At 40.4% G+C, this 23,856-nt stretch overlaps 1 protein-coding gene across 1 annotated transcript; it reads right to left on the bottom strand.

Annotated features, from left to right (window-relative positions):
• Positions 1-1,640: 1,640 nt before the first annotated feature.
• Positions 1,641-20,908, bottom strand: wbp11 (WW domain binding protein 11). The gene is made up of 11 exons (XM_043679412.2): positions 20,730-20,908; positions 20,282-20,313; positions 18,373-18,466; positions 16,986-17,182; positions 14,315-14,448; positions 10,796-10,995; positions 10,441-10,647; positions 9,948-10,052; positions 8,043-8,324; positions 5,996-6,178; positions 1,641-2,637 (listed from the first exon to the last, which is right to left on the bottom strand). Exons 1-11 carry the CDS (start codon positions 20,791-20,793, stop codon positions 2,222-2,224), a joined length of 1,914 nt encoding a protein of 637 aa, XP_043535347.1. The 5' UTR covers positions 20,794-20,908; the 3' UTR covers positions 1,641-2,221.
• Positions 20,909-23,856: the final 2,948 nt, after the last annotated feature.

Below are 23,856 nucleotides of genomic sequence, written 5' to 3'. Positions count from 1 at the left end.
ATATCCTTGGTGGTGGGGTCCGTTTGGAGGTGGCGGAAATGACGGCGGATGATGCGCTGTACATGGAGATTGGTGGGGTGGTAGGTGAGGACCAGTGGGGTTCTGTCCTGGTGGTGGTTGGAGGGGCGGGGCTCAAGGGCGGAGGAGCGGGAAGTGAAAGAGATGCTCAGAACCCAATGCTGAAACTTAACTTTGCTTTCTATCTATGGATGCTGCCAGACCTGTTGAGTTTCTTTACATGTTTATCCTTTGTTGGACTAGACCTTTTAAAATCATCATGGAATGTGGGTATCATTGACTGGGTCAGAATATATTGCCACCCTAGTTGCTCCTTGAGAAGGTGGTGATGAGCTGCCTTCTTGAACCATTACAATTGATTGGGTTTAGCGACACCTACAGTAGCTGCATTGGAAAACTCTACCAGTCATAACATACTTGCCAACAAATCAGCACTCTCCTTTCATGGAGTGCAAATGTTGGTATTATCCTTAAACTGGTGTTCTTGCAAATGATCCTGGAGAGTTCAAGATTAAAAACTTCAACAAAATAGTACCGAATTTCTGTACTACCAAACTATTGCTGAAATACTTCACTGACTGCAACACACTTTGGGCCATGCTGAGATTGTAAAAGGTGCCACATATGCAACAAAAGTAGTGCAATTATATTTTACTGTAACATTCCTGCCCTTTTGAGGAAAATATTACAAATGAAAGACAACATCATAGCCTACATTATAAATAAAATCTGGATACCTAGAATATTAAGTGCAGTTAGAATGAAAAGTTAAAAATATATTTGTATAGTTGTTGTGGTTCTGTTCGCCGAGCTGGAAATTTTTGTTGCAAACGTTTCGTCCCCTGTCTACGTGACATCCTCAGTGCTTGGGAGCCTCCTGTGAAGCACTTCTGTGGTGTTTCCTCCGGCATTTATAGTGGCCTGTCCGGTTCCGGTTGTCAGTTTCAGCTGTCCGCTGTAGTGGCCGGTATATTGGGTCCAGGTCGATGTGTTTGTTGATGGAGTTTGTGGATGAGTGCCATGCTTCTAGGAATTCCCTGGCTGTTCTTTGTTTGGCTTGCCCTATAATGGTAGTGTTGTCCCAGTCGAATTCATGTTGCTTGTCATCTGCGTGTGTGGCTACTAAGGATAGTTGGTCGTGGCGTTTCGTGGCTAGTTGATGTTCATGGATGCGGATCGTTAGCGGTCTTCCTGTTTGTCCTATATATAGTGTTCTATATAAGCATGGCACTCATCCACAAACTCCATCAACAAACACATCGACTTGGACCCAATATACCGGCCACTACAGCGGACAGCTGAAACTGACAACCGGAAGCGGCAGGGACAGGTCACTATAAATGCCAGAGGAAACACCACAGAAGCGCTTCACAGAAGGCTCCCAAGCACTGAGGATGTCACCTAGACAGGGGACGAAACGTTTGCAACAAAAATTTCCAGCTCGGCGAACAGAACCACAACAACGAGCACCCGAGCTACAAATCTTCGCACAAACTTTGAATATTTGTATAGTACACCACCCATAGGAAAGTTATAAATATACTATTACCAAAAAACGGCAAGTACTTTATGAGAGCGATCAAACTCCTGATTCTTTAAATAAATAAAATTGACAGCTACCATCATTGGACCAATTCGGTTTACTTCATCATGTAGATTATTCAAACAAACCCAAAGGAATCAAATAATACAACAATAATTCACCACAATGAACTTCTTTAGGATTGCAGTGCCTTACTGTTCAGGTCCATGGAATAATGGACTAATGCATGTTGTCACCAGAATTTCCATAATATGAAAGGGAAAATACTTAAAATACTCATACAATGTCTAAGTAAACTAGGCTATGTCTGGAGGAGCATTCTCAGAACAAACATTTTTATATATGCTGACATGTACTGAACCCCAGTTCTTCCCTCATTTGAAGTCTATAAGCGGGCAGCAAGTCTGATCTTCGGGTACAGTGTTTATAAAGTCACAAATGGGAGTACACCCTCAACTACTGAACTTCAACCATAATATATCATCAGGCTGAGCTTTACCGCATGTATAATGTTTGTTCAGTCTGTACATCACATGAGCAGATTTCATAAATGTTTGAAAAGAATACACAGCAGGCTCAGAAATGAATATACACAAATCTCAAACAAATACCAAGACGTTGGTAGGTCTAGGACAAGAAGAGCGCACACATCTGGGTTACTTATAAAAGTCCTTCCATTTCTTTCATGAATGATTCGTAGATATCGTCCTTTGTTTGGATAGAGACAGCAGGTGTGGTTTTTGGTACTGGCTTTATTGGAGCAACAATCTCTTCCTCTCCCTTCTTCACAGGTGCCTGACTCTTGCTTTCTCGTTTTACACGCAGCGCAGTGGGGACAAAGCGAGTGATCTCAGCCTTGGGGTTGGTGATTTGGGGCTTCGCACTGATGGTGGCAATTGCTTTCTTCTCGATGGTGGTCACAGTCTCATCCATTTTTGGACGCTGGATGAGACTTGGAGGAGCACTGAGGACACCAGGGTTTGGCACTGGCGCTGGGGGGAACAATCCTGGTGGCGCAGGTCCCAGTGGAGGGGCCATTGGTGGACGTATCATACCTGGTCGAGGAGGTGGGATACCTGGGGAGAAAGCCAATTTGTTAGATTTGGGCAACAAAGTTTCAGAAAATCATTAGAATCTCACTACCCTTCAAAGAACATTTAGAAGGTTCAACTGAACAGATGTATCTCACTTGTTCTCTTAATTAATATCATTTCAACAAGCAAAAGATGCAAAAGGGTCATTCATGGAACTTTCAGTGAGATGCAATTATGACTAAAAATAAATTACACTAAAATGGACATAAGTTTGTATTTAAAACTTTATTTAACTGAACTTCGTCCACTCCTTTAACCTATCTTTATCCTTTTGTAGCCTTATGTCCTCTTTGCAACTTAATTTTCTACCAACCTTATGTCATTAGCTAATATCACAATCATTCCTTCAATCCTTTCATCAGTCATTTATATGAGTTGTAAACAGTTGAGGTCCCAGGACTGATCCCTGAGACACATCAATTGTTACATATTGCCAACCTAAAAAAGACCCATTTATGCCTAATCTCTATGTCCTGTTAACCAGCCAACCTTCTATCCCATGTTAAAAAGCTACCCACTACACATGAACTTTAATTTTCTGCAATAGCCTATGTGGCACTTTATCAAATGCCTTCTGAAAATCCAAGTTTAACACATTCACTGGTTTCTCTTTATCTGGGGCGCATGTTACCTCCTGAAGGAACTCCAATAGATTATTCCTCCTCACACAAAACCATGTCGACTCTGCCTGATTATGTTGAACGTTTCTGTTATATCTAAATAGCTAGCTTGACGCGAAGAGTTCATTTGGAGAGCTCTTGCTACATCCTTATGTGGGATAAGTTTACTCAGCAAAGTCTGTAGGCCCCAGAGGATTTAGGATCTTACTGGTCTTTGAGGCTAGTTTTCACGTAGAACAATGCCATTCCCAATCAGCACTATGTTTGTGTAATGGACCTGATCAGGTGTATTTTAGAACTCTGTGGGAAGCTAGGGAAGTGATTACTGGGCCCCTTGCTGAGATATTTGTATCATCGATAGTCACAGATGAGGTACCGGAAGACTGGAGGTTGGCTAACATGGTGCCACTTTTTAAGAATAGTAAGGACAAGCCAGGGAACTATATGTCAGTGAGCCTGACATCGGTGATGGGCAAATTGTTGGAGGGAATCCCGAGAGACAGCATGTACATGTATTTGGAAAGGCAAGGAAAAATCAGGGATAGTCAACATGGCTTTGTGCATAGGAAATCATGTCTCACAAATGTGATTGAGTTTTTTGAAGTAGTAACTAAGAGGATTAACGAGGGCAGAGCGGTGGACATGATCTATATGGTCTTCAGTAAGGCATTCGACAAGGTTCCCTATGGGAGAGTGATTAGCAAGGTTAGATCTCATGGAATAGAGGGAGATACAGAACTGGCTCAAAGTTAGAAGACAGAGGGTGGTGGTAGAGGGTTGTTTTCAGACTGGAGGCCTGTGACCAATGGAGTGCCACAAGGATTGGTGCTGGGTCCACTACTTTTTGTCATTTATATAAAAATGACTTGGATGTGAACATAAGAGGTATAGTTAGTAAGTTTGTAGATGACATCAAAATTGGAGGTGTACTGGACAGCGAAGAAAGTTACCTCAGATTACAACGGGATCCTGATCAGATGAGTTAATGGGATGAGAAGTGGCAGATGGAGTTTAATTCAGATAAAGGCAAGGTGCTGCATTTTGGGAAAGCAAATCTGAGGAGGACTTATACACTTCATGGTCAGGTCCTAGGGAGTGTTGCTGAACAAAGAGACCTTGGAGTGCAGGTTCATAGCTCCTTGAAAATGGAGTCGCAGGTAGATAGGATAGTGAAAAAGGCATTTGGTATGCTTTCCTTTATTGGTCACAGTATTGAGTACAGGAGTTGGGAGATCATGTTGCAGCTGTACAGGACATTGGTTAGGCCACTGTTAAATTATTGCGTGAAATTCTGGTCTCCTTCCTATAGGAAGGATGTTGTGAAACTTTAAAGTGTTCAGAAAAGATTTACAAGGATGTTGCCAGTGTTGGAGGATTTGAGCTATAGGAAGAAGCTGAATAGGCTAGGGCTGTTTTCCCTGGAGCGTCGGAGGCTGAGGAGTGACCTGATAGAGGTTTATAAAATCATGAGAGGCATGGATAGGATAAATAGACAAAGTCACTTCCCTGTGGTGGGGGAGTCCAGAACGAGAGGGCAAAGGTTTAGGGTGAGAGGCAAAAGATATAAAAGAGACCTAAGGGGCAACTTTTTCCATGCAGAGGTAAGTGTATGGAATGAGCTGTCGGAGGAAGTAGTGGAGACTAGTACAATTGCAACATTTAAAAGGCATCTGGATGGGGAAGGGTTTGGAGGGATATGGGCAGGTAGGATATCTGGTCGGCATGAACAAGTTCGACCGAAGGGTCTGTTTCCGTGCTGTACATCTCTGAGTCTATGAACTATTTACATCCACAGATCATTTTATAGGTGCCTAGCTCTGTTTATCAAGCACAGTTAATCATCAGTCAGGGTGCTGTTTTGATGTACATCTGATAAACTGCAGGAGTCATCAAATCAGTGATTTTGTTAAGATTCCCCGAGGAGGGTTATTAAAATTGAAGTTTCAAAAAAATGAAATAAAATATGATCTTTGGAAAACAGCAGTAATTCCCAACATATTACAGCCCCAGCAAATTAAAAGAATTAATACTGTGAGTCTCCGTGCACTTTCAAAATTCTCAATGTATTTTACAAATTCCTGAAGCATCAGCTGTGGTATAATGTATACTACTGTCAACTCGGACTAAAGTCCACTCTCAGGTTTTGATACAAAAATCAAGATCACCAGCTCCAATACAGCACCGAGAGAATGCTGCCACTGTTGGAAATGTTGTCTCTCAGATGAGATGAGACATTAAAGCAAGGTCACATCTGCTAGCTTATGTTATGCTAAAGACCCCATAGCACTATCTCAAAGAAGTTTTCTAACCCTCAATTAACAAAAAAAAATCTTGTCATTATCAAATTGTTGTTTGTGGGTGCTTGCTGCGTGCAAATATGATGCCGTGTTTCCTGTATGATAACAGCAAGTACACTTGAATATTTTCCCTTTTTGTCAATTTAACAATGTTTAAAGTGATTTGAGAATTTCTGAAGTTTTTTCAGGTTACTGAAAATTAGTACAGCTGTAGGAAAAATCTCTGCTTCTATATGGGATTCCCTAAATTCTATAGAGGGTCATGGAAGAGGGACCTTGAAACAAATGCAGCAATCCACTATAAAACATTTCAGGCAGTCTCACTATGTCAACTGATTCATGCAGCCCCACCTACAGGTACACCCTTAGAGTACTGTCACTACAGGTTATACAAACAGAATCAATATCAGTTTAATATCTTACCTGGGGGTGCTGGTGGTGGTAATCTGGGAGGAGGTCCCCGTGGTGGTGGACCCGGAGGAAGGCCCGGTGGGGGTCCTGGTGGTGGGCCTGGAGGTCGCCCAGGAGGTGGCCCAGGAGGAAGCAATCGTGGAATTGGCCCTCTAATGCCAGGCAATCCTGGTGGTCGTATGAATGGAGGTGCACCTGTAATCAACGACAAACAATTACAATCAGACTGCACATAACTGATCACAGTAATAAATTCCTCCCTGTCAGAGGTATTATTTTGGACCTCCTTTTCAAAAAATATTCACAAAGTGTCAGTGTCCCATGACAATTCTGACACATTTTCAAAATTTCAAGTTTATTTCAAAGAAGACAAAATTAGAAAACAAATTCAGTTTCTGCATTTGTGGCAAAGCCTGAGAGTCCAAGTGATTTATTAATCCTGGAACAAATGCAAGTTTATTAGGGACAGGAAATTTTTCTATTAATATAATTTTGTGATAATTGAGTAAGGCAAGGGGCTTTATTTTAAGCACCTCTGGCAAGATGCAGTTCTTCATCATGTGCAATCAGTAATGCAAAGTACAAATCCCTCTACTCTGCTCCTAGAACAATCCCTAGCTTTAGAACTGCAATAAAAAATTCAACTTAGGACAAAAAAGTTTAAATACACTTGCTCATTTTGCCATCCAATTAGTTATCTCACCATTCAAATATTCGCATCTTAGTATCCCTTAGCCCACTGTAGAGAACTGATTCTCACCTACTTCTCTGAAAGACAGGACAAAATCTTTTTCTTCCTTTTTCAGCATCTCCATGGAGGGAATAACAAACTACTTTGAAAAGTTTTCCTTCAGCTACTCAAGGCCAAGTACTCTGCAAAATGTCCTAAACACATCGGTGGCAAGTATTTTCCGTCAAATTGAACAATTACTCAAATTCCACTAACAGGCGGCACAAAAATGGATGGTAAGATTGGCTGGCAGTAATCAGTATCTATACATGGGTCTCTTTCTGACTGGGAGGATGTGACAAGTGGATTCTCTGCGGTGACTCTGTGCTGGGGTCTCAGCTTTTTACAATTTATGCCAATGACTTAGATAAAGGGAGCAAAGGCATGATAGCTAAAGTTGTAAATCCCATAAGTATAAATAGGAACATAGGTAGTGAAAGAAACAAGGAGATTGCAGAAAGCTGTCAATAGATTGAGTGTATGGGCAAAAAACTGGCAGCTGGAAAATAATGTAGGTAAATGTGAAGTTGCTCATTTTGACAGAAATGTCAATAAACCAGAATATTACTTCAATAGAAATTTTCTAATGCAAAGTCACAGCAAGGTAATTAAGACAACAAATAGAATTTATTAGAAGAATTGAACATAAAAGTAATGATGGTATGCATCAATTAGAAATGACCTTAGTGAGACCACATTTCATAGAGTTTGAAGTTTTGGTCTTTTTTTTGAAAGAAAGATGTAAATATATTGGACACATGTTCAGAAGAGGTTTACTAGATTGATATCTAGATTGACTGGTATGTCTTATGAGAAGAGGTTGGAAAGACTTGCTTTGTTGTCACTGCAGTTTACAAAAGAAGCTTAATTAAGTGTGACTTAAATGAAATGTGTAAAATAAAGTGGATCTAAACAGACATTTCTTCTTGAGGGTGAGTTCAGAGCTATCCAGCACTGCTCTACAGTTAGGGATTGCCATTTTATAGACTGAGAGGAAGAGAAATCTTTTCTCAGAAAAGTTGTACAGTTTTGGAACTCCCTGCCTCAGAAGGCAGTGGAAGCTGGGTCTCTGAATATTTTTAAGGCAATGGTAGATAGATTCATATTAGGCTAAGGAATTAAAAATTATTGGGGTTAGTTGGTATTCAAGAATTCAAAGCATAAATAGATCAGGCAACATCACAAATACCAGAGCAAACTTGAGAGGCCAAATAGCCCACCTCTGCTTCCAAATTATATCTTTATACTAACCCTCTAAGTGTTTGTTTTCCAAATGACATTAATCATACTGTCACACTGGAGGAGCATCCATTGTGTTTGTTTTCTTACCTGGAGGTGGTCCTGGTGGTAAACCAGATGGTGGTCCTGGGGGTCTCAGTGGAGGTGCAGGAGGAGGACCGAGAGGTGGAGGCCCAGGCATTGGTGGGGCCTGCATTGGTGCCCGGGGGGGCATCGGAGTCGGTGGTGGAACCTGCGGCCCTTCTGGCCGTGGTTCCTCTCGTTGCCGCTTTTCTCGATTCTGCTCTTCAGCATCCATCTTTTCCTCTTCTGCAGCTGCCTCAGTATGTGCTTCCTCCTCCTCCTCCTCCTCTTCATCGGGGAAATCCTGACCTATTAGAAGGTACAGAATCAACTTCATATTCTGCACACACAACTTTGAAAAATACAAAACTGATGGATTTGCTACCAAAGAATCAAGAGTCTACACAGGCCCCCACTCAAGTTAACCACACATTCCTCTTATAGAGACAACATGGCTACTGGCGAGTCACTCATCATTACAGCAACACAGGAAAGAAAATTAAAACTCAGCATGCACCAGTGAAATATTAGTATAGAGAAGACAAACTGTCACCCCAAGGTCAATAATGCCACCTGGGCATTTTACCAAACATGCTGTCCTGGTGTATATTGTGAGTAGTTTTTCATGAGTGTAAAGTGCCATTACACTGAAATTACATTAGAGCTTCCTCTGTAATACTGGGAACATAAATTGCATTTTAAAAATAAATCTTTGGTGATTTAGCTGCTAAATTCACAGGAAGCATCTGGAAACGTAGGGACCCTGGGTCTTGTATCAGCCACTTCAGAATGGGATCTGTAGGTATCTAGCTCAGGATAATTTGATACATCATTCAGTTCTTCTCATCGTAGACCCATACAACCATATTTTGTCCTGAAAAGACCAATTATCATCTCATTACAGTTACCCAATCCTGGAAAACCTTTGGCAGCAGGGATAATCGGACATTCCTCAGGTTTTGGTCGTGAGTGACAAATGGTTCACCATGGTGAGATTATCAGTTGGACTTTAAACTCACTTTCAGCAACATTCTCTCTCACAATTTCTAACAAGAGTTACTAGATATTGAACAGCAGCTGATTTTACACTTCCAGAATCTGGGGAACTGAGGCCATTTCTCAATTGTAATTTGTTAACTTCCATTTAAACCATGACAGACTTTAAATTTCCTAGTAAAATGGGAAATTACAGCACAGGAAGGGAAATTTAGCCTGTCACACATGACTCTGTTAGTTCTTCGAAAAAGCAGTCCTGTTCAGTCTCATGTCCTTGCTTGTTGTCCACAAACCTGTTAAATTCTTCACCTTCAATTAAATGTCTGACTTACATTTGAAATTATTTGTGGAATTAACTCCAACATGCTTTCAGGCAAAGGTGTTTCAGATTATGACATCTGCTTAAGTGAAAGAATTTTCTTCATCTCCACTTCCAGATCTTTTGCCAATGACTTTAAATCTCTAGCCCCAGGACATAGACACACCTGACGTAACAATAGGTAAGATAAAGGAAGACCATTCTATCTGCTTACAAGTTCCTGCTTACTTCTATTTGCAAATGTTCCTTTATAATTTTCCTGATTTGTAATGTCTAACAGTCCTGCCTTACATAAGTCAGCTAAAACAGCATATGCTGTGGATTAAGCTTAGGACCCCTCTGGGCTATATGGCTTAGCAACAACATATATTTATATAGCTACCAATAATGGAATGATTAAAATTCAGGATGCTCAGGCGCCAAAACCACCAATGTAAAAACTAGCAATAGTGTCTTTCTAAGCTTCTGGAGAAAACTAGACTCTTTATCTAAGACATATTTTTCTCTAATGTGGATGACATAGGTATTGTACCCTTATCATTTACAGATCATTTGCATTCTCTGTCTGTAGTGGAGCAGCCTTCAACGGAAGCTCTTAAAGCCCATCGATTACACACCTGCCATTCGAAGCATCATCGCCTGTAGAGGAGTCAGCTCCTTCAGGTTTTTCTTCTTCTTTCTCTTTAGTTTGTCTTGCACATCAGCAAACCGCACAATGCGCCCTTTGAGAAAGCAAAACACGCTCAAACAACATGTCTCCTTGCTCTAGTAAATAGCAACACAAGGAAATACGCGACTATATCTTAATATAGTCATTGAATCTTTTGTCCTTCTCAATGTTTTTGAATAGCAACCTAGTCAGCAAGGCTATCAACAAATTTATTAATTCAGCAAACAACCTCAAAGTCTACATTAACAAGAGGTTGATCAAAAATCAAGTTTACAGAAACAATATTGGATATCAATCAGTCTACGGACTGGGAACAATCAACAGACAGCATGGTGCTGCAGTATATTGAGAACATTGTGCATTACTGCAGCAGTCCGGGTCATGACCCGATTCTGTGCATGAACCGCACCTGGCAAAAACCAAATAAAACAACAACATACCGGGTTTATCATCATCTCCTCTTAAATTTTCATCATCTTCATCGCGATGCCGAAAATCATCATCGTCATCATCACTATCTTTATCCTTTGAATCTTCACTGTCTTCATCCTGATCTTCTCGATTTCCATCTTGATCCTGCTCCATGCCCACAGGGTAATCATCATCCGCACTATCATCCTCATCCTCCTCTTGCATATCCTGAATCGCTAAAATGACAAAGTAAATATCAGGATTGTGTATACAACTCTCTTCATTCATTGTGGAACTATATTCACAGAATTATAGTAACTCAATGTTGCTGTAAAAATGGATATTATTAGAAATATACAGTTTTACCTGTAAATGATATCTTACCAGTCTCAGGATCATAAATATTATCTTCATCTTTTCCTTTCAGAGGTAAGCCTGGAGGAGGGCCCATCCTTCTTACATAAAGCGCTAATACCTGAGGTGGTGGTGGCCCTGGGGGTGGGCCAGGAGGCTTCTTACCAGGTGGTAATCGAGGAACGCCATGAGAAGGAGGAGGCATGAGTGTGACAGGCTTAGAGGGTGGCCTGCAGGGAAGAAGAATCAAGGTCTTTTCAGTAAAGGTCCACTAAAAGTATCAATCCAAATTTTGCAACACATTTTGATACACATCGTTAACTTCCAAAATTCAAACAAACATGATATATATTACCAAAGTACAATCTTAAATGAGGAAGATTAAACCCAAAATCACAAATATGCTGTGAAACTTGAAAGGGTTCAGAAAAAATTTAGAAAGACGTTGTCAGAGTTGGAAGGTTTAAACTATTGAAATTGGTCAAATAGGCTGGGGCTATTTTCTCTGCAGCCTCGGGGGCTGAGGGGTGACCTTATAGAAGTTTATGAAATTATGAGGGGCAAGGGTTGGCTGAATAGTCAAGGCCTTTTCCCCAGGGTAGGGGAGTCCAAAACCAGAGGGCAGAGATTTAAGGTGAGGGGAAAGATTTAAAAGGGACCTAAGGGGCAACATTTTTATGCAGAAGGTGGTGCATGTATGGAATGAACTGCCAGAGGAAGTTGGTACAGGAGGAAGTTGGTACAGGTGGAGGTTGGTACAATTACAACATTTAAAAGACACCTGGATGGGTATATGGATAGGAAGGGTTTAGAGGGATATGGACCAAATGCTGGCAAATAGGACTAGATTAATTTAGAAAACCTGGTCAGTACTGGCAAGTTGGACCAAAGGGTCTGTTTCGGTGCTGTATATCTCTATGACACTGTTGAAGCAACATTTGTAAAGACTGTATCATTTTATTTTTTTGCATTTTTGATTGTGGACTGAAATGGAACAAGGACTAAAACCAAGATCGTGGAAGGAATTGCTGCACTATTAAAAACAAGTTACTGAACCTCATTGCGTGTAGTGTTCATACTGAGGCTCTGTTTGTGGATAGCCCAGCACCAGGGGGAATGCAGAACAAGATTTGGTCAGCAACATGCAGCAGATTGGTTTGGGCAATTGTGACCAGGGGAGGATGCCGAAAGTCATCAGCCTGGTGGTAGCTCTGACTGGTTCCTGGGTAGCTGAACAGCCTGTGGGTATGAATGATACAGTGAGAAACATTCAGACTGCTGAAAAGCTACTGTGTCTCTCTATAGTGAAAATACACCTGGAGAAAGCTAGCTATTTTTTCCACCAATTTCTGTAAAACTGTCACTATTAAACTGAAAAGAGCTTTGCAAATGTATTGATCTTGGTGTGCTTCCTGTGGAAAGTGTATGAACCTGGAGAAAGGAAACTGAAGAACCAAAAATCATGGTCAGCAAATGGATCATCTCAGTGAACCCGAAAGAACTACTGGTCCCAGACTTTTCCCTCTCTCCATAACTCAATTTTTCTGCTATATGTGTAGGGGTTTTAAAAAGGGGGTTAAAGTGTTAACAAACACAGCCAAATGTTGAGAACTCTTGTTGCCTACTTGTGATTACAATTTACTTATTTCTACTAAGCAGTAATTACTTAGATTACTTAGTGTGGAAACAGGCCCTTCGGCCCAACAAGTCCACACTGACCCGCCGATGCGCAACCCACGCAGACCCATTCCCCTACATTTTCCCCCTCACCTAACACTACGGGCAATTTAGTATGGCCAATTCACCTAACTGTACATTTTTGGATTGTGGGAGGAAACCGGAGCACCCGGAGGAAACCCAGTCATTCTTGTTAAATTCAAGAACCTGTTCAGTGTTTTGTATTAGCTTAAATCCAATGGACTTTGTGCACTTTGATTGGATCATTAACTCCTACACAGACCTTGTGAGTAGTGAGGCTTGAGAATCAGTAACCTTTCCCAAGTGGGTCAGGAGAGATTATAAATCTAGATCCGCATTTTACATTTGTCGTTTTCATTACAAATTTCTGATTTCATTTATAATAGAAAATTGCCCAAGTAAATGTACCTTGTAATTCCTTCCTCCCACCAGTAGATATGATAGAAAACAATAATTAACATGAAATGCTGCAGTTGCTGGAATAGGTACATCCACAGTCAACATTCCCTCTGAGGTGAGAGACTGCTGCATAGTTCTATTCATGGTGACTCATTGGCTTCTGCTTCTGGAACCCACTGACCATTTAAATTTCCTTAAAGTTGGTGAGTTGACTACTGTTGCAGGCAGTGCATTGCACGCCCCCTATTTCTCGGAGTAAAGAAACTACCTATGACACCTGTCCTATATTTATCACCCCTCAATTTAAAAACTATGTCCCCTCGTGCGAGCCATCACCATCCTAACCCTCTGATTATCTTCTATGCCTCAATTAAGTCACCTCTCAACTTTGTTCTCTCTAACGAAAACAGCCTCAAGTACTTCATTCTTTTCTCATAAGACCTTCCCTCCATACCAGGCAATATCCTAGTTAATCTCCTCTGAACCCTTTCCAAAGCTTAAACAGCCTTTCTATGATGTGGCGACCAGAACTGTACACAATACTCCGAGTGCGGCCGCAGCAGAGTTTTATACAGTTGCAGTATGACCTCGTGGTTCCAAAACTCAATCCCTCTACCAATAAAAGCTAACACACCGTATGCCTTCTTAACAACCCTATCAACTTGGGTGGCAACTTTCAGGGATCTATGTACACGGACACCGAGGGGGCGGCACGGTGGCTCAATGGTTAGCACTGCTGCCTCACAGTGCCAGGGACCCAGGTTCAATTTCAACCTCGGGCGACTGTCTGTGTGGAGCTTGCACATTCTCCTCGTGTCTGCGTGGGTTTCCTCCGGGTGCTCCGGTTTCTTCCCACTGTCCAAAGATGTGTAGGTTAGGTGAATTGGCCATGCTAAATTGCCCATAGCGTTAGCTGGATTAGTCAGAGGGAAACCTCTCTTCGGAGGTTTGATGTGGACTTGTTACGCTGAAGGGCCTGTTTCCACACCGTAGGGAATCTAATCTAATCTCTCTGCTCATCGACACTATCAAGAATCCTACCATCAGCACAGTACTCTTTATTCCTGTTGCTCCTTCCAAAGTGATTCACCTCACAATTTTCTGCATTAAACTCCACTTACCACCTCTCAGCTCAGCTCTGCAGCTTATCTATGTCCCACTGTAATCTGCAACATCCTTCAGCACTATCCACAACTCCACTGACCTCAGTGACACCCTCACGTTTATTAACCCATCCTTCTATGCCCTCATCTACAGCAGTGGCCCCAAAACAGATCTTTGCAGTATACCACTAGTAACTTGAACTCCAGGATCAATATTTCCCATCAACCACCACCCTCTGTCATCTTTCAGCTAGGCAACTTCTGATTCAAACAGCTAAATCACCCCCGTTCCCACGTCTCCGTATTTTGTATATAAAGAGGCTCTTGTTACAAATAAGTTGCTGCTCACCCATAAGCTGATGTCTTTTTCAATATGGACGGTGGCTGTGCTCCAGGGAGAGGGATATCCTGAATCATGATGTTTGATGGAGCGTGAGGCATGTCTGGCAGTGGAATACTCTCTACCTCCACATGCTGGGCATTCTGTACAAACAAGAAAACACCTGCATGCTTACACAGTATGAATGAATACAGAATTACAGCATCTTGAATAAGTATGGTCCTTCATTCATCTATTTTGGCTTCCTACCGCAAGAAGAGTTATGTCTTTAGTCAATAGACTATTACAAAAGAGACAAAGATGATGTGTGTGCACTACCCCTAACAATAGCTGCGTTTGGAATTATAAATATCTGATGGCAGTAAGGTCAGTTTTGGGGAGTCTTGTGAATTGCCAATTGCACTGCAAATTTGTCAGAAAATAACTCAAGTTAATAGCAAATATTCAGATGAGTCCAGACACTTGATACTGTTACAGACTCTCCAAACAAAAGAGAATTTGTTTTAAATAGACACCTTAGAACGAATCTACCCTTTTCTCAGACAGAAAGTACAGTTTAGTTCTGTTTTTATAATGTCAGCTGAAATTTTTTTTTGAAGAAAACACTTTCCTGCACTTTTATCTCAGCATCACCTAAGAAGTTCCCCAGTTCTTGCTGCTTCATATAAGGCCCTGAGATTGTTTGAAATGTCTTTGTTTATTGAATTCTCAGCATTGAACTGTGTTCAGCAGAGCCATTCTACAGAAAGCTGCACTCATCTCACTGATTTCAGTGTAATTCCTCTTTCAAAACACCAAGTCTGTTTATATCTGTCTTGAACTGAAAGGTAACAAAAGATAGGTCAGCACTTCAACCCCAGGATGCAAGTGAAACCCATACAGGATTTGTTTTCTGTAGCTCCTGCACTTCATTTGATAGCTCTGCCAAAGGACTATTGGTAGTAACTGTAAGAGACAATCTTACTATGGACTTATCATCTTTCACCAGTACAGATCAAAGCATTACCCATTTTTAACAAAAGATGGTGGAAAAGGAGGGGAGTACCATGAACAGAAGCAAATGCATTAACAAAATGCTGTCTGCTGACAGAGTAACAAGAGATCCATTCATCAGCTCTATTTGTGTCACTGCAGCTGCTTTGTAAATGGCAGTTGTTTAATTGACAATTTGTGTAAAGCAAAACAAAAGGTATTGGGAGCAAATTCAGACCAAAGCTCCACAATCCCTGGACAGACTAGACTCAGGGTCAGTGGTGGCACATCCCTGGGGACTGTTGATAATAGAATCAGAGGACACCAGCTATTTGCCAGTGACTCTCCGATTTTAACTACCAGTTAAATTTCAGATACTTCCCTGTTTGGATAAAGGATTAATACTGCTCCAAAAGCAAGAGAAAATGGAACATCCATCCAAGGTGTTCTCAACCATGCAGCATTTAGCTTAAAAAGTATTTTTTGGAGCACAGTAATAACGAGCTTATATAAAGATGAAATCAGACACTTAAAAGGGAGAGCACTAGATTTAAAAGAAAATATTATCATCTCTCAGTCAATGCCATAATCACCAGTTTCATTTCTTTAATTTCCACTTAAAACTTAGAGGGTCTGCAATGTGCAACTTTTAACCTTATTTTATATGTGTTACATTATACTATAATTACCTCAACACCTAACTTTTGACTTTGATCTTAAGATTCTGTACCTAGGTACTTGTACAGAAGATGGCACCTTGTGTGGAAACATATACTTTTCACTGTACTCCTGTATTTGAGTATGTGACAATAAAATCAAAATCAAATCACCTGTAAGTTCCTCTCCAAGGCACCTACCATCTTGACTTGGAATGATAGCGCCGCTCCTTCAGCATCACTGGATCAAAATCCTGTAACTCCTCCCTAACATTATTATGGATATACCCACACTAAATGGACTAAATTTGCCAAGATAATCAGGATGGACAATAAGTGCTAGTCCTGCCAATGATGCCTATATCCTGTGCATGAACCCAAAAATATTGCCACAGCAATTTTCTGTTACTTGCCCAACTCTAAGAGAAACAGTTCACTGCATTAGGGCAGAAAGTTTTCACATCAGATGCCCCTTTTTGTCAGCAAAATTGTTAGTGTCAAATTTGGCCTAAACTCCCTAGAAACTTTACAGCAAACTCAAACATTTCTTCAATAAAAACAAAGTACTGCAAATGCTGGAAATTTGAAACAAACATAAAAAGCAGGAGAAACTCAGCAGGACTGGAAGCATCCATGGTTAGCAAAACAAAGTTATTGTTGAGTCTGTATGATCAGTCAGATGAGGCTCAAAATGTTGGCTGTGTTTCTCTCTCACAGACCTGCCTGTCCTGTTGAGTTTCTCCAGCACATTTGTTTCACACCTTTCTTGAATTAATGCACTCCACCCCAACATACGGATCAACTAACATTAGGAGATCAAGGCCACGTGTGGAGTTGCACAAAACCAGAGCGATCGTCAATTACTGGACATTGCCACTTCCATATTTAATGCAACAAATCAAGCTTTGTTGTTATTTATCTATTCTGAACTGTGCTATGAAGGACTATTATTCATTCCACAGAAATTAAAAGGAGGGACATTTTGTTAATAAAAGATTTATGCACAAGCATTTCTGTGATACAGAACACAAGTAGTTCAACTCAACCCTCACCTTGACAGCATCAAAGAACTGGCACAGCTGTGATCGCTTCTGTTCATATTCGGTCTCAAGTTTCCGCAGTTCCTTATAAAAATCAGTATTTTCTTTCTCATACAGACGCAGGATCCGCTCAAATGTTTCTCGTAACTTTTTCCGTTTGTCTTTCAGCACCTTCTCATTAAGTTGTGGCTGCTGCACAGGATTGAATTCTGACAAAAGGGAGTGAAGGAATAAACAAAGCAGAGCATGCAGTTCACAACATCACTTGAGCATATTCACAGCACTGAGCATCACACTGAATGTTAGACACAATTTTTAAAAGTTCCTGCAGCATATTAAAATAAAATTCACTAAATTCAAATCTTAATCTTTGCCCAGAAATGTGATAAATCCCTTTGATCTCCTAATGCATTTTGGTTCACACAAAGATTTGATATAAATTCATCAACATTTTGATATTTTCAATTACAAGCAAACAGGAAACAATCCCAGGATGAATGGCTTATCTTATGAAGAAAAGTTACACAAGTTAGGCTATAAGCATTGGAATTTAGAAAAATGAGAGGTGACTTACTGAGACATACAAGATATTCAGGGGATTGGATGTGGTGAGATACCAGTAGAACATTTTCTCATGAGGAGAGCTAAAACAATGAAAGCTCTCCAATAATAGAGATTCTTATCCTTCACTAAAAGGTTGTTAAGGGTATGCAATTGTCTACTCTATATCAATGGATGGTGGGTCCTTAAATTTATTCAAGATTATAGACATGGGAATCAAGGGTTGTGTAGTAAGATAGGAAAGTGAAGATGAGACCATCACAAATCAGTCAAGATCTTATTTCGTGGTGGAGCAAGTTTGAAGGGCCAAAAAGCCTACACTGCTCATAAGTCTTATCGGACCATTTGAAATTCTAAAACCACCAGTTTCGAAAAGGATGCTGCTCAGTCACCAATTCCCGCCTCAGGCGACTCTCTGTGTGGAGTTTGCACATTCTCCCCGTGTCTGCGTGGGTTTCCTCCGGTTTCCTCCCACAATCCAAAAATGTGCAGGTTAGGTGAATTGGCCATGCTAAATTGCCCCTTAGTGTTAGGTGAAGGGGTAAATGTAGGAGTATGGGTCTGGGTGGTGTACGCTTCGGCGGGTCGGTGTAGACTTGTTGGGCCAAAGGGCCTGTTTCCACACTGTAAGTAATCTAATCTAATCTAATCAATTGGAATTGTGTAGTTCAAAGGTGATTGGAATATTGAATTGCACACAAAGATATCAAAATTAAACCCCTATATCCCCAAGAATGCAACTGGGAAGCAACCATGTTTTCCAATACAATAGTAACTTTAAAAAGGAAAACCAAATGCACAGTGATTCATCTGGAATATCCTAATTCCTCTGCTTTACCCATTTCATCCAGTTTCTCCATATCTTTGATTATCTGTTTGGGATCCTTCATCTTGAGCACAGCAGCTCGCACCATCATTCGCTGCTTCTTGTTCTGTCGGCATAAAAGTTACACAGGAATCAATCAATAATTCAAATTTACACCAAAAACACTTTCATGATTTGCAGTTGATTTAACAAAAGAATCCCTGGCAATTTAACTGAAGAAACAGGAAGCTACGATGGCTAATTCTTCTGTGTTCAACAAACCTAGTGTATTTAACCTGATAGGCAACTGTTTAATCTCAATCTCTTCTTTTCCATTTATAATGTATCTGGTTTCTTTGCTCTCCATACACCAATGGCATTTCTTCCCTGTAATTCTCCCACCACGACCTTGAAATTGAGGCTGATAGCAAGTTCCTTCTCTTCATGACAATGATAGGGAAGACAGTATCTGGAGGAGACTGCAGTCAAGTTTGATTCTGTCCTCACCTAGTAGCAATCATTGGAATAACAACCAGGAGTGAGAACACTTGCTCAATCTATTTTAACCATTCATGTCTAGGAAGATGAAGGACAACTTAAGTCCTTGACTGCTTTTCAAGCTCAAATCAGATAATTCAGCATAATGGAAGGAGTAAGCCTTCAATCTTCACATCGGGAATGGCTCAGAATCATGCCAGTTAGTTGCCTTTAAGCTGTCAGTTTGAACAGAATGTTATATAGCTGGAGGTTTAAAAAGGAATGGCACAAACACAACATTAAATATGACAAATTTAGAACAGAGGCCAGAAGGAACATCTTACAGAAAGTTATTAGTTGAGGCAGCAGCAATATGAACACAAGATTATACAGGAAAAATGGAGATTGAAAAGAGGTTCAGGGATCTGGATATATGCTGAGTAAATTAGACTAGAACCTTTACAAGCATACAAAGAAAGTGATGACATTGATTATGGGATGAATGGTACATTCCTTTGCTGTAACTTGCATATGAATTAGATTGAATGGATTTTCACTTATTCTGCCACCAATTCTTTCTCATGCACTCTCTTAACTTTCCTAACTGTTTTTTTTTTGAAGTTCCACCTCCACTTTTTATATCCCCCTAGGGACCCTACAAAGTTGTGCCATCTGTACCTGCCAAAGGCTTCTTTCTTTCTTGGCTTAATCTTTATGTCCTTTGGCATTCAGGGTATGTAGTCTCCCTCCCATCCTTTGTCTTTATGGGAGCATAGTGCACCCTGTATTCTCTTGATTTCCTCTTTAAACAGATCTCACTACTCTCGACAGGTTTACTTGCCAGTATAATCTAATGCACTTCGATTTCACCTCAATAAAATTAGCCTTTCCTCATTTTAGAACTTTTATTTCCAACCTATTCTTATCCTCTTTTATAACTATCCTAAATCTAATTGAATTATGGTCACTATCTCCAAAATGTTCCCCCACTTAAATACCTTCCAATGGTCAAGTTCAACTCACAAATACTAGGTCCAAAATTCCCCCCGACCTTTGTTGTTTTTTTTATATATACTAACTAAAAATCTTCTCCTGGATAGACTAAGAATTTTGCTTTCTCCCTACCTTGCACACCAAAACTTGCCCTTTTAATATTTGCATAGATAGAATTCTTTACTATTACTGCCCTATTATTCTTACACTTCTCTGAAATTTGATTACATTTCTGATCCTATATCTTCTCTTTACTGTTTGAGACCATGAGGATGAGAAGGGCAACTAAGATGAAGGAGGTGGGTGGAGAGATATCACAGTAAAACCTTTGGAAGTCAAGACAATAGAAAAGAAATTAAGTTACAGGATTAAAGAGAGGGAGGAAAACAAAAGGCAATAAAGAACAGAACAGGCAGACATTGAAGTAGCAAAGAACAAGCATGCTGCAAACAACGTAAAGCAAATGCCTCACCTTTTTCAGTTCCCGTTTCCTGGCCTCCTTTCCTGTTTAAAAAAAAATACGTGGACCAGGTTAGATTTAGGCAGGAAAGTAAGAGAGGGAGATAACATATTTTGCATCCTCAAATCATTTCAAAGTTCTTTCCAGCAAATACAGCACTCTTTGAAATGCACTCACTGATGCAATGTTGAATTCAGTTATTAAAGGAGATCTGAGGCATTTCCTTCGAATTCAGATTTTCCTCTTATCCTGTGATGTTGTGGGGATGGTGGGAACATGTATCTCTTTCCATTGCGCCCGTGTCTGACCTGTCCCAAAATAGCCCTCCAAAAAACCCCTCCCCTCCAAAACGCCTGTCCCCAAAACAACCACCCAAAAAACCTCCCCCCTCAAGACATCTCCCTAAAGCAGCCTCCGCCGTATATCTCTCTCTCTCTCTCTCTCCGTTCCCGGTACTCACGGGCCTGGTCTGTCGGGTTCATGAATTTCCCGCTCTTAGTGGAGCTGGTGGACCGCCGCCCCATCTTGGCGGTGTATCTCTCACTCTTTCTCCGCGAATACGAGAGTAACTGTAATCCGCCTCAATGTTCAAATTCAGCCTCACTCACAACAACCCCGCCGCCATCTTCTGCCTGGTGACGACCTTTCACCTCCCCCGGCTCTTTCCGTTTCCGGTTCCGGTTCCTCAGGCACAGTCAATGTCTCATGTTATCCCAGAATCCCCTGGGTCATCAACAACAATAACATGCCAAGATACAGAAACTTTGTCAAACCCGATGGAAACAATTCACAAAATATTAATTGGAATGGTTCTGCATGTCCTTGCCTCAGCATAAAGGAAGGGGGATTAGTGGTAGTGAACTACCCAAACCTGAATGCCACAGGTATCTGAGAATATAGTACAGTTGAGACATTCAAAATGGATTTAGACTAATATTTGAAACTGAATAATGTTCAGGGTTACAGGATGGCAGTAAGTAAATAGGTCATTCAGTGAACCAACATAGACCTGATGGGCTAAATGACTGATTTTGTCATTCTTACAAATTAAGAGCATAACTCAAGTACTTTGGTGAGAGGTAATAACAGGGATTGATTTAATATTTTATGGTTGAATACTAAAAGCATCATTAGTATTAACTTAGTATCTGGACTATGATTTTGTTGACACCGATGTTTGATTTTCGCTGAAATTCCAGGATGTATGTCTATATTGTAAAATCAAATCATCAAGACAATCCTAAGATAGGAATTGTGAAAGGGTGCAAACAAAATTTTATATCTGTTTCTTGAAAAAAACTCTTTCTGGGGGACTTGTTCACTATAGTATCTATCAAGCCATCGTGAATCGCAGTAGTGGTGAGAAGCAGAGATGAAGTCATAGAGATGTACCCGAAGCTTTTATTGACAAATTGTAGGAATCAGGTTCAAAATTGCTCAACAGATTCTTGACATGTCTTTCTGTATGGAAGCTAATTATGTAAAATACTAAGGTGTTAAATAGTTAATAAGTGATAATTTTGCCATAATATATTCCAGTTAATGTTTAAAATAGATTGTAAAAGTCAGACAATTGTGGCAGGAAAGTTTGTTTTGGAAATGCTTAATATTCAAGGATATTATGTAAGACAGTGCTGTAGTTGTTCCTTTAGATTTCTCCTTTGCTTTTTTTAATCTTCAGTAATCGTAATTTAAACTACAGATTTGAGTGAAAAAATAACAGCATTTTATTTTGGTAAACACATCTTTTACATATAAATTGTTAGCTGATATAATACTAGTACTTTAAATGGATACATGATAAATCATATTTACATCCCAAGTGAAGCACGAGAGTTGTCCATTTCTGTCAGATTACCTAATATGGGATAAAATCTGCAAACTACAAAGTCTCTTTTTTTTGGGAGAAACTTCACCATTAGAAATGGTCACTTTTTGTGGCAGCTGAGTAATATCCCTGAGTTCAATTCAGCCACACTTCTGTAGCAAGGAATTTCTTTGCACCATATGTTGTCTTGGAAGTGTTCTTATTTATCTCATACGCAAACTGTTTTACATAGCCCAGTTTGCTCAGTCATAGGCTGAGCCCCAAGCAAGTGTCCTTTGCTCCACCACGGAGGGGAGGCAGAGATAAAGCTTTGAGTCCTGTTTCTGTTTTGTAAACAGTATATCTCAAAAGCAAGTGGACAATTTTGACTACACAAATTAGGGAAAGGACTACAGGAGTTAGTTTTTATCAAATATACCAATCTGGATGCAGATTAGAAATTGAAATTTTTAAAAGGACCCGTTAACATTATGAAATAAGGTAAAATTGAATTATTTTTAGGATGTTGTGGGTTATTTTATTTGGGTGTTATTGATTATTTTAGAATGTTGTGTCTGTATTGGCTGCTGTGGTAAAAATTGTCACAGCTGTCAATGTATGGGCAGAGTTTTCAGAGTTGGTTGTTCAATGTGGATTAACCTGAGGCGTCCTTAATGAAATGGAGTTTCTTAATAGAAATTTCTTTTCTTAGCTTTGCAGTTAGAGCAACCAGTGTCAAGAGTGTGGTGCTGGGAAAGCACAGCAGGTCAGGCAGCAACCGAGGAGCAGGAGAATCAATGTTTTGGGAATAAGCCCTTGATTCCTGATGAAGGGCTTATGTCTGAAACGTCGATCCTCCTGCTCCTTGGATGCTGCCAGACCTGCTGTGCTTTTGCAGCACCACATTCTCGACTCTGATCTCAAGCATCCGCAGTCCTCACTTCCTCCTGGTTAGAGCACCCAGTTAGGGTAGAGTCTCAAGAAAGAATCCGACTCTTGCATATTGTAATAACATTGTGTTATCCCGTGTAGTGGAGGGATATGCTCTATGAAGTACCTTCTCCACTTGTTCTATACGTGTTGCAGTGATCCTATTCTCCATAAATCTGTTTTGTAGTTAGCACATTTATAATTTTGCCTTTTTCATGAATGAAGTAGGGGTTTAGAGATTTACAAACGAACAGATGAATTAGGAGCAGTTGTTTGTTATTCATCGCCTCGAGGCTACTCCTCCATTTAATAAGAGTCTGGCTGATTTGATTGTATCATCCAATCCACCTTGCTGCCTATCTCTGATAACCTTCCATCACCTTGTTCCAAAGGATCATGACTCACTGAGAGGAGAAAAAATATCATCCCATCTTTATTTTAAATGGGCTACCCAAATTTTTAAACTGTCAATCCCGAGTTCTAGATTCTCCCACAAGAGAACACGTTTTCCACATCTACCCTGTCAAGACCCTGCAGGATTTTACATGTTTCAATCTCGCTCTTTCTTTTCTAAACTCGAGCAGATACAGCCTGGACTGCCCTTATTGTCCGCATAAGACAACCTGCCTATTCTGTACATTCATCTAGTTAAGCTTACCTGAACTGGCTCCAAAGCATTTACTTCTCCTTCCTTTCTTAAATAAGCTGACCCATATTGTACACCGTACTCCAGGTACAAACTCATCACTATTCTGTATAATTAAGATTTGCAGATCCCGGTGGTGGACTGGAGTGTACAAAGTTAAAAATCACACAACACCAGGTTATAGTCCAACAGGTTTATTTGGAA

Source organism: Chiloscyllium plagiosum, unplaced genomic scaffold (assembly GCF_037043375.1).
Source record: "Chiloscyllium plagiosum isolate Xiang-an unplaced genomic scaffold, Cpla_swu_hap1 HiC_scaffold_33, whole genome shotgun sequence".
Taxonomy (NCBI): domain Eukaryota; kingdom Metazoa; phylum Chordata; class Chondrichthyes; order Orectolobiformes; family Hemiscylliidae; genus Chiloscyllium; species Chiloscyllium plagiosum.
The sequence above is the reverse complement of the archived record's forward strand: the minus strand, read 5'-3'. Positions and strand labels throughout refer to the sequence as shown.